At 34.3% G+C, this 12,141-nt stretch overlaps 2 protein-coding genes across 2 annotated transcripts; one reads left to right on the top strand and one right to left on the bottom strand.

Annotated features, from left to right (window-relative positions):
• Positions 1-212: 212 nt before the first annotated feature.
• On the bottom strand, positions 213-1,223 carry LOC144551837 (zinc finger BED domain-containing protein RICESLEEPER 2-like). The gene has a single exon (XM_078299936.1). It carries the CDS (start codon positions 1,221-1,223, stop codon positions 213-215), a length of 1,011 nt encoding a protein of 336 aa, XP_078156062.1.
• A 6,865-nt stretch (positions 1,224-8,088) lies between these two features.
• On the top strand, positions 8,089-9,741 carry LOC144551321 (putative plastid-lipid-associated protein 4, chloroplastic). The gene is made up of 6 exons (XM_078299245.1): positions 8,089-8,490; positions 8,597-8,710; positions 8,819-8,917; positions 9,004-9,078; positions 9,185-9,252; positions 9,530-9,741. Exons 1-6 carry the CDS (start codon positions 8,182-8,184, stop codon positions 9,600-9,602), a joined length of 738 nt encoding a protein of 245 aa, XP_078155371.1. The 5' UTR covers positions 8,089-8,181; the 3' UTR covers positions 9,603-9,741.
• Positions 9,742-12,141: the final 2,400 nt, after the last annotated feature.

Below are 12,141 nucleotides of genomic sequence, written 5' to 3'. Positions count from 1 at the left end.
GATGTAAGCCAATCCTTTGAACAAATTAGAGCCTCAATTGTTTCAGAGTCATCAAACTCTGCAAATTATTCGTCAACCGATCCGCAACACTAAAGGCTGACTCTGAAGTAACGGTTGATACCAGAACAACCAAAAAGTCCCTTGCCATTTTCCTCACCATCTCTTCCACTCTCTTCCATTTCTCCAAACTAGGAACAACCATTTTAACGTCATCACCAAACCCCTCTTAGACAATCTAGAATCAAACCCTTCTTAGATGGCAAGTTAAGATATTTTAGCTTGTTATTAAACAATTGAAGCTTGGAGCCACTTGAATCTATATTTCGTATGAGATATCTAATTAGAATCAAACTCGGTGAAATAATCTTCATACCACATTGTACCATTATATTTAAGATGTGTGCCACACATCTCATATGCATGTATTTCCCTTTGAAAATGGTCTTCTCCCAAAAGTACTTCTCTAAAAGTCCAACTGCAACATCATTCACAGCACAATTATCTAAAGTGATCGTAAATATCTTACCATCCAACTTCCACTCTGTTAAAGCATTCCTCATTAAACCCGCAACATTTACACCTGTATGTGGATAAGGAATTTGCTTGAAATAGGTGATCTTCTTTTGAAACTTGAAGTCCTTATCAATGAAATGTGTTGTTAGACACAAATAACCCAAATGCACGCTCGAAGTCCATATGTCACTTGTAAAAGAGACACATGAATCCAATATTTCAAACTCCTTCATTGTTATCTCAATTCTTGCCTTAAACACTTGCACACAATCATTTCCCAATGTTTGCCGCCCTATGAGTTTATATTTGGGTCTCAAAGATCTCATAACCGATTCAAAAAACTGACTTTCAATTACGTTGAATGGTATCTCTGCATCTATAAAAAGCAAAGTCATCAAATTATGGGTCAATACGGGATCAAACTTATAATTGGGCGCACCAAAAAAATTAGTGTCTTTGCCTAATGCAAGCCATCTCTCTCTTTCTACTTCAACAATTTTTTGGCAAACCCCTATATGCCGATGCAAGTGTGTTGTTCCAGAACCAAGACCGGCAACGAACTCCATGGAGCAGTGATTGCAGAAAGCTTTTGCTCCTACTTGATGAAAATGGAGCCAAACTAGTGATGCCTTTCGACGTCGCCTTACTGCGGTCGATCCGCTCTCGGACTCAGCAACATCGAAATTTGTTTGGGTCACAAATTGTGACATTATGCTATTGTACAACAAAAAAACATGAATTAGACTAAAAGAATAACAAAGCGTAAATAAATCAAACACTTAGAAAATTACCTAACCATATTAAAAAAACAATGATAAGTGATCACTCAACTACTTTACCTAATCACAATGTATAAAGGATTTAAGATATGTTCATCAGCTCATGTGGTGAAAACAATCCAGGGGTTATTTTTATAATAAAAAAAAATGAATTCTACCTTTTTCTATATTCTTTGTCAAGAATTAGCTTTTGATAAAAGGATGGTTACAATTGAAAATTTAATTCAAAAATGTATTAAGGCAACATCTTACCAGTAAATAAGCGATATGTGACAGCCGAGAGAAGGCCAAAAAGATCACCAACAAAAGTTTGCCAAAACCAAGAAATGTTGTCCTGTTAAAACACATTAGTAACCAACTCAATGTTAGTTTGTAATAATCTAGAAGTCAATAATACGATAAATTAATCATAAAGCTTTGTTCATGAATTGAATGTTTATTTATATATCATTTTGTTGCCTTGAGTATTATTGCATTTGTGGATCATTTCGAGTTCATAACTGAAATTGTGAAACTCCATAATATAGATGATATATACTCTTAAAAGGTCACTGACCAAGGTAATTAGCAGGAACACTAATTACCGCTATAAGGTTAGTATGTGGATTAAAAGATGGTTAAGTTTTACAAACCACCTGACACGAGATGTCATTTTAATCACATAGATACATGTTCTAGGAACATGGTATTTGACAGACCCCGAATGAAACATTAAATAGAATTGTGTTCGTGTCATTAATGTTTTCATTCAGTGTCAAAGTTCTACAGTATGAGGTATTTATCGTTCCCACTAAGAAATATATATGAGTAAGTGTTATCTAACGCTGTCCGTAAAAAGCAGTCATAACGATAGCATTTCCATATGTATAACTTAGCTGAGGAAGTGATAGTCTGCCAAGAATACTACTTGTCCCTCGTATCTCTATACGAGCTATAGCATCACTGGGCCCCTTGGTAGAGTTAGATTATCTGCATGCGGTATAATTACAAGAGTAATTATATTTGATAATCTACTCAAGATCAAGAAAAAGATACAGTTACCAAGGATGACACACATCTACCTTGAAACTGATCTGATAGCTATGAGACAGAAGAACTGACACAAGTAAATTGTTTACTGGATCGTGATATTGTACAGTACAGCATCATCTGTGTAATTGGATGGTCATGATGTGTTGCCAGATGCCGCTCATGATTACAGAAGTAAAAACAGTTTTAACTCTGTTTACCAACATAACACAGATCCTATTGGGTCACACCATATAGGAGCTACTCGGAGAATCTTACTGATTAATTATAAATTGATTATAATTAATATTAAGATGGTTATAATTAATTATACGTGATATAATTAAATTATAAATGTCATATAAAATTGACAAGCAGAAACAACAGTTAATTTATAAACGTACACGTTACGTTGTATAAAAGTTACCAAACAACAACCGAAACCGAACCGTGAGAAATATAATTGTTTAGAACAATTATATATATATTTGATTTAGATTTTAAATATTAATTATGGTTTTGAATTTTGAGCTAATAATCATTAGCAAAATTAAAACCTTAATTAAAAATTAAATCCAAAAATCAAAATATATATACAAATCAATATGCATGTCGGCCATTTATGAGAATCAAAATAATATACATATGCATGTCCGCCATGAGTTGGCAAAATCAAATATATATATATATATATTCAAGATATATATGTTGAATGTCGTCCATGAGATGAAAATCAAATTGATTTTCTCAATTGCCGAACCGCCATATAATGGCATTTTGGTAATTTTGCCAACCGACTCTAATAGGTGTCATGCAAGGTGTTGAGGGCATTTTGGTAATTTCATGCATATTGAAAGCTATAAATAGAGGGGTGAGGTGAAAGAGAGATTTACTAATTCACATATATCGTATCTGATCTGTCTGATCGATTCGAGTTTCTATTTTCTCTCTTTCTCGGTTTCGGTGAATAGTGTTTCTACAGAATTCCGCGGTTTACGGTATTTTTGGCAGAAGAAATAAATCGCTCTCCGGTTAGTCCTGGTGGATAACCAATAGAGGTATCACACGTGTGATACTGCAAGTCGATTCCATCCCTGGTGAGGCTCTACTCGCTCGGTCTGCATTCCAACTAAGATTTGGAATCAAGGTATAAATTGTTATATTAATCTATTTAATTTGTAAATAGATTTAATACTTTAGAAAATCAATTATGGAGTAGATCTGTAAATGAATTAAATGAGGTTTTGATGCCGAAGGAATACTGAAGGTGGACCGCCTTAGAAGGTTTCCTGACATACCTCGTTTAATTTTTAGCTTAACTTAACCATAAAATTTTTGTTTTACACACTTCTGTTGTTAAGCTAAACTAATAGGTTTGAACCGTTCCACAAAACCCAACACTCAACACTGATTATTATACAAGTTAGAGAAATTGACTGGTTTGCTTATTTAAAACAGACTGGTACATATATGTAACAGGCCATTAAAATAGCAATAACATCAAACCATACCAGTTAGAGAAATATTGCCATCAGTAATAACAGATATAGGGAAAAAAGGAGAAAAATTTGATATATATTTCTTACATACCGGTTGTTCCACTCAACTCTGTCATTATTTCTTAGACCATCGTACTCGTTGTATAGTTGCGAGCTAACTTTACCAGTGATGTCATATACCTTCAGAGATGAAGGAAAACCATATGAGTAAGAGCACAGAGACATAATCACCCATATTATGAAAAGTAGCGGTATACAAAAATAAAAAGATTAAGCAATCAATTTATCTCGAGAGGTCATCACATCTTTACTAACATATTTGAGTTTGGTATCTGATACTAAAACAAATACTTACAGCTTTGCTCATATTCAAAAGTCAAAATAATAATATTTTTATTATAATATTAAGTCAAACAAAGGTAACTTTCTTGACAGAGGCCTAAAATTAGAAACCAAAAGAAAAAGAAGAGTAAAGAAACACTAGACCAGCCAACCCAAAATCACATTAAACAAAATTTATACATCTAAACCAATAAGCAAAAATTCTTAGCATACCCAAAATTGCATTAATGGAAAAGAGTAGAAATAAACCTTACCAACAAAGGAGAGGAGCAGGGAAAGAGTCAGAAAGAGGAGTCGGCACGATGAAGGAGTGGTGGCACGACATAGAAACAGAGCGTCAATAACGGCGATGAGAGAGGGGCTATTGCTAAACCTAAGTCCTAAGAGTGACTCAGCGAAGACTGAAGCGAGCGTGTTGTTTACTCTCTCAGTTCTCAAACGATCCAATCCAAATGGCTGCTCAAACATGCCTTTAAATGGGCTGTTCAATAGCAGCTTAATGGACAATTAAGTGAACAGCACTGGTTCATGTTCACATTGGGTCCGAATTTCTTTACTAATTGAACATGAACTGAACTTTGGGCCCATTCGCATTACAGCCCATTCAAGTCTTGTCCATAACTTGTCCAGCCCAGTTGTCCATAAACAATCATGTTCAATTAGCACCCCTGGATGTAAAGTATTCTTTTTACAATACATGATCATTTAAAGTAACGTTATTAATAAGTTATGGACATATGACTCATATATCACTCATTATAAATGAGGGGCAATGATACATTGACATATGACTTTCTCCCGCACAAGTTATGAAGGATTTCATGATGTGGCAAGGCGATAAATTCAAAAAAATTTACCCTCTTACAAGCATTTACGGATCTACTTTATTATGCTAATTCTATTAAAGCAATTAAAATGTATGCAAATGGATATCTACTCATTCATTCATCACAAATCTATCTACAAAAGTTGATTTGGATATACCTCTACCAAATATCAATTTGGTAAATAGAGAGAAGTTGAATTATCTTCTATATCTCTTGGATACCTTCGTTTGTCGAAACGGCCTCTTAGTGTTCACCTTGAACTAAACAAGGATTGGAAAGGCCTTGCTAGAGATCTTTATCTAATCTAAGCTTAGAACCTAGTTATTAAGCCTTCTTGTTCTTCTAATAATTATTCATTAGAGAAACCAATAATATGAGAGGAAGAGGGGTGGCGATTAGGAGGGAGAGGAAGAGAAGGAAATAAATTTTCAGAAAAATTGCTTGCTTGTTTTCTTAATCAATATCTTCTCTACCTCTCCTTATATACAAATATACTAGGGTTTCCATTGTGTAACATTCCTAGTATAATTTTTCTTATTAAAAAAGTCAACCCTAGCCGCTGCTACAGTGCACGCTACAGTGACTGCTACAGTACCAGCCTCAACTCATACTAATTTTGGATTTTAATAAACTTATGTTATAACAATATTTTGCACATTATTATATTTATGTGTCATGTATATTATACTATATAATATGCATCATATTATACCAAATAATATACATGCACACTTCTCATAAATTTATCTTCGTTCTAAGCAGTCATGATATTTATTTATCACATGTATATTATTTCATGTCATATGAAACGATATACATCATATAAATAAAATATCATTCTTGTTTCTCGTTCAGTTGGTGTGACCTATATGGAGGATCTATGTTATGTTAGCAATGACATAAAATATTTTATTACCATAAACTATAAGCGATATTCTAGTTATACATTATAGTTACCCAAATAACATAGATGTAAAGTATCATTTTTACAATACATAATACTTTAAAGTAACATTACGAATAACATTACTTGTGTCCATTCCTTGCCACATGATATTATGAATAATATACAAAGTTGGACTGTGTCATCTTTGTGTTATATTCGTTTCTTGGTCTCTTAAGTAAATTATAAATATATAACTGCACTTCTGTTATATTGCATGCATTATAATTCTACTTTACCAATGGGCCTATAAAATACCATCACTCATTATAAATGAGGGGCAATGATACTATTGACATACAACTTTCTCCCGCACAAGTTATATACAAGGAACTAATATTTTATCACCACTTATGATAAATAGTTTTAAATATTAATTACATTATATACTTCTCATGAAAAAAAAAATATATCTCATATCTTAGAATTCTGAGACACAATGAAAATATTAATGACCCTAACATAACCCATATAATATTTTCATTCGTTAGGTCTGTTCAATATATGAAACATTTCATATACTTGTGTTATTAAACGATAAGTCTTTATCAACATTTATAGACTACAATGTACTTTAATTAACATGACAAACTTATCGTGGTATATTAGGCTCAGTAACTCCAGAAGGAAAAGCAACGAAATCGAGAAAGGGAAATAAGCTCACTGTTCATGGTGAGTGCTGATTTCTCTTGATATTGTACTCAATTTGTGCAATTTTTTTGGTCATGTATATATAGGGCCTCCTTTTTTCCTTTCTTTGGTTGCCTTGTGTTATTCATTGTGTATTACACAAGAAACTATTGCTCCAATTGTCAATTAATTGGTTCCAGATTAATTTGGGTTTGAGTGGTTGAATTTCAAGATTTATTAGGTCAGTTGATGGGTGACAGAAAGGGAATAATTAATAAAGCAACAAAGAGAAAATAGGTCACATCAAAAGGCAGTTGTAAGTACTTACCAGATTTCGCCTTTGGATTGAGTGGGATTTATAAATCAAGTTGGTACCAGTACTATCCATATGCTGGTACAAGTATCTATTTGATGTCTATGAGTCTCAATATGTCTAGTGCAAAGATCTAGGTGTTATGGTTGTAACTGTACCATTCATATGAGTCTCAATATGTCTATTTGATGTCACGTTGGTACCAGTTGGCTCTATTTGGCTCTATTTGATGTCTATGTTCTCAATATGTCTATTTGATGTCTATGATTGGTATTATCACCTATACTGGTAAATATTGTTTCACTGCCATAATTGTCATCCTTGTTTGATATGTGTTTGAAATTATTGAACTAATTAACCTTTTTAATATGAGGAATAGGTTTGTATGAGTACCTTAATCTAATGTATTTTTTGAATGTGTTGTGCAGGGAGGATGTACAATGCACATTGGTAAAGACATGGTCATGGAAAAGTTAATCAATTGCTTAATTATATTTTAAAATTTCCTATATTGGTAGAGACAGCACAACAGTATTTTTGTTTGTGGAGTTTAATTTTTTGTAATTAAAGACAGTTGAGTACTTTTATTTTGGGTTTTGTTAGCATATTTTATATTAATTAGTGTTAAATTGTTAATCAATTGCTTGCATTAATTTGAATCAATTAGCTTTTATAAAGTTTTGTAACTTGTGAGGAGTTTGATTTAGGAGTTGATTTACACTTATTTATCTGAAAAAATTATTATCAGAATGTAGATTACAAATAGCTTTGACTGTATTCTGATAGGTCCAGTTTTCAGTATTAATCAATCTAAATTTCAATTGTATAGTTCGGCAGAGTATGCATTGTGAATTTGTCACAGACCTTGATTTTAGTTTTGGTAGATATCCGGTAATAATACTTGTAAAGTCAAAGGTGTGAACGAAGGGAAAAAGGGTCAAAGTCAAAGGAATATTGCTTTGATAATTTCTGAACCGTTTCGTTGGTGTAACCGAAGAAGAAATTTTTGTTTTGTTCGGACATAATTGAACAGGGTCCGGGTCCGGGCTCTTTGTTCGGACACGCCTTTGAAGAAACGGACAAGGTCGGGACTGATTAAACTGAATTTGATTTGGTCCAGGCCTGAACTTCTCCTCATTCCATTTAGTTCGGACAGGGCTCAATTATAGTTTTCAATATTTTGGACAGGACAGGGCTCTTTGTTCGGACAAGCCCATTAGCAGGCCTACCTCACTGGCGCAGTGGCTTGCTCTCGACCACAATCATACTCTCTCCCTTGCTCTCACAAATTTCTTCTCCGTTTCTCCTCTCGCAAACCTCAATCACCATGGCGACAATGGCGACTTGCTCCATTTCCACTCCATCACTTCCCAGAAGATCCCAAAGGAGAATTTCTCAAGTCTCTGTGCGAACAAAACAGTCTCAAAGGCGGTTTCTTTTGAACACTGGAAATCTTGAGGCTCGCAATAGTGAAGGTTTATTAGAGAAATCGAGAATTGGTGTTTCTTTCTTCCCTTCTTTTCTGAAGAAGAAGGGGAAGAGCAGAGAGGATGTTAAAGAGGAGTTGTTTAAAGCAATTGAACCACTGGATCGGGGGGCTGAGGCTACACCAGAGGATCAGGAGAGAATTGATCAGGTTCTCTTTTTAGAAATTTGGTCATCAGTCTTGCTTTCAAATTTATATATTAATGCCACAAATTTAATTTTTGACTTCTGTACTCTGTGTTTTCTTAAATGTTCAGATAGCCTCTGAACTTGAAGCAATAAATACAATCAAGGAGCCGCTCAAATCTGATTTGCTAAATGGAAAATGGGAGCTAATATATACTACTTCCAGATCAATTTTGCAACCTCAGGTCATGATTCATGAACTAGTTCCTCTTCTTTGCTTTTACTCCATTTATGAAATTTAACACTACTAGTATGTAATAACTGAAAGATATTTAAATGTTAAAAATGTTCAGAGGCCGAAGTTTCTACGCCCAAACGGGAAGATATATCAAGCAATCAATGCGGATACATTAAGAGCACAAAATATGGAAACATGGCCATATTTTAACCAGGTAACATCTCTTATTTTATACATTCTGGTCTGGTACATGTATTTTTGATATACTTTCTTTATATATCCATTAAATCATCTTTGTAGGTAACTGCAAACTTGATGCCCCTCAATTCCAAAAGGGTTGCTGTGCAATTTGACACTTTCAAGATACTTGGTTTGGTAAGAAAATCTTTTAATTGTTAACTACTTGAAATTTTCTAATTTTGTTCTCCCTTATGCTTACCCACACTCTCTCTTTCTCTCTCTATCTTCCGTCAATTTTTAGATACCAATAAAAGCACCAGCAAGGGCAAGCGGTGAGCTAGAAATTACTTATCTAGATGAAGAAATTAGGTAAATTTATCTTAAAGTTTTTGCATGCTTAACCTTGTTTTGTACCAAATTCGTAAGATGGTGATCAGTGTAGTATACACTATATTGTGGTTACTTATCAATATATCCACACTTATAGCACTATTTTTACTCTATTTGCTTTATGTATACCTTTTATGATTGTGGTGGTATAACAGCACTAGCTGTAAAGTCCTGAGACAGACAAAACTGATATGGTAATTTTGTATTGCTTCAGTTTTGGTTATTAACATGCATTCTCTGTCTTTGTGCTTGTTAGGATTTCAAGGGGCGACAAAGGAAATTTATTCATATTGAAGATGGTTGATCGCGCATACAAAGTACCTTTGTAAATCCACCAAAAGGTTCATGTATAGCCTATTTTCCTTTGGCTGATAATTTTGTTGCTAATATATTTGAGAAATATTACTTTCAGATCCAAGGCCACGTATGAAATTAATAACAGATGTACCCTTTTATAATGCATCAATATGAAATTAAAAAAAAAAAGTTCATCTTGATTTTGTATTAACCTCTTGAAATATTTTATTCCTTCAATAAAATTTGTAGCAAAAACTGAACACAAGGTGCAGTTTTGTATCTATTAACCATCATAAATTGCATCAGAAAGAAATCAGCCGTTATTCTTTTGGAATAACATGAACCCGCTTTTCCTCATCCATCCGTAGATTTTCATCGAGATTCGTGCATGAATAAAATTGAACAGTTGGATGAGAAAAGGCAGGTTCCTGTTAGAATAACAGCAGATTCCTACTCCAGAAATTTCCCAACGCAATAATGCCACAGCTATTAAAATGTTCACCTTCAATGTAAAAGGCCTATTAAGGCCGGGAAAGATTTCTAGTTATACAAGTACTTATCCATAGAAGCACTTCACAGCTTTTACCAGCAAACACCAGCACATACCAGAACATGCCAGTTCTGCAAATTCTAAAGTACAATGACGATTAGTAGTATATATTTCTCTTTCATTCTTTTCCAAAGCGTACATAATTGCTAAAGGATTGTGAATATACTGAAAATTTCAACACGCCACAATGAAAACTGATAAGAAAAAATATATATTCCAGAGATACTACAGTGAAGTATACAGAAGTAGCATATGCTAAAAGGCCACTTTGTTGTACTTGACAAGTGCAGGGGGCTAATAATTTTGAAATTCATACCAGAAGCTAATCCAGATCATAGAAAATAGTTTTAAATTTCTCCATATTTTCTATCTCAAGTCCAATAAGCACAGACATTCCTTGATCCTTGACAGGATTGTTCATCAAGACCGCAATACCCCCAATACTGCTCTCCGCCCTGGTCATAGAAACCGGGTTTTCATACCCAAAATCAGCATCATAACACTGCGTGCCAAGCCAACTCATTATACACATGTTATATGCCATCATCCCAAACCTCTTCAACAAGCTATCTTTATCTGCCACTTCCAAATATCAATAGATTCTCTGACATAGGCATCATCAATCTGAACAACCGCTTCTCTAATCCTTTCAGGTATAAATCCAACAACCTCTGAGACCTTAGCACTGATCAATCCACAGGTACCAGTGTTGCCAAAAAAGTGTTTGGTAGTGGAGGTGATATGCAAGAACGGACTTCAACAGGAAATAAGAGGTGTGACTCCTTGTCATGTGCCAGAACGGACTTCAACAAGAAATAAGAGGTGTGACTCCTTGTCATGTGCCATCGTCTGGAACGTCGAGATGGTGTCAGAACGGACTTCAACAGGAAATAAGAGGTGTGACTCCTTGTCATGTGCCAGGCCCCGAGCCAAGCATAAACATTTCCAGATATGAGCAGATACAGCCTAGAACGTTGAGATGGTGTCAGAATAACTACCGCAGCATGGACGGCTTTTAAGGTAAATAATTTGGTCTTTTAAGAGCTTGAAAATGGTGGAGATGAAGGGAGGATACACAGTGCGATGCCCGATACTTTTGTGATACCGAACATGGAGGTGTTCTGGGTGGTTTATGGTACAAAACGGAGGGGTTCGGGCACAGAGAAGGGTTCAGTCCAAGAAGGGAGGAAGGTACAGTGGATGTGTTACCTCTGGCAATGTTTGTCAGAGTATACATGAAGTGGAAGTCGCTGTGAACATCTACTATACAGTGGTTGAAGGCAGCGCCAAGAACCACATCGCTGTATTCAAGAAATGTTATCTACATATGTGGCAAATTTCAATTTATCATGATAATACATGGTGGTTCAATTACAGATATGTGGATATATGACTGGTGAGTGGTGACTAGACTGTTGAAGCTGGTAATTCAGTTTTACCAGTAAAAGCAGAAATTTGAAGCATGGTTAAACAGAGTTAGAAACAAAGAATCAAACGAGCAGCTTAATCTACGGGAGCTTAAACGAGTTAAACTAAATGAAGCTAATCAGTAATTTAGTGAGGAGGATTAAGTAAAGTACTGACAATAATTAATTCCTTGTTGGCTTGGTTTTAGGGGTGTTAACGGGTATGATGGGTCGGGTGGAGGCATTTTCATATCTATATCCGTTATGATAACGAAAAAAAATATTTATTCTTACCCGTCTTTTTGAAACGGATAAAAAAGTATTATTGACATTTCGATTTATATTTTTGATAAAAAAAATTCAAAACAAGAAAAATATAATAATTAATACAACTAATTTGTATTATGAAAATTTAACAAAATACAAAACTTAATTGTATCATGTATCATCTTCATACAAACATATATCTATATATATAATTTCTTTTATGCACAAATCTTGATTGCAAAATGGTAGGAGTGGAAAAAATGTGTCATGTCTTGATTTTGGTCTCGTGTTTTGTCGTGATCAAGTTAATTTTTTATGCGTCATACTGTGACCAAAATGTTAAGAGAT

Source organism: Carex rostrata, chromosome 3, assembly GCF_964058835.1.
Source record: "Carex rostrata chromosome 3, lpCarRost1.2, whole genome shotgun sequence".
Taxonomy (NCBI): Eukaryota; Viridiplantae; Streptophyta; class Magnoliopsida; order Poales; family Cyperaceae; genus Carex; species Carex rostrata.
The sequence above is the reverse complement of the archived record's forward strand: the minus strand, read 5'-3'. Positions and strand labels throughout refer to the sequence as shown.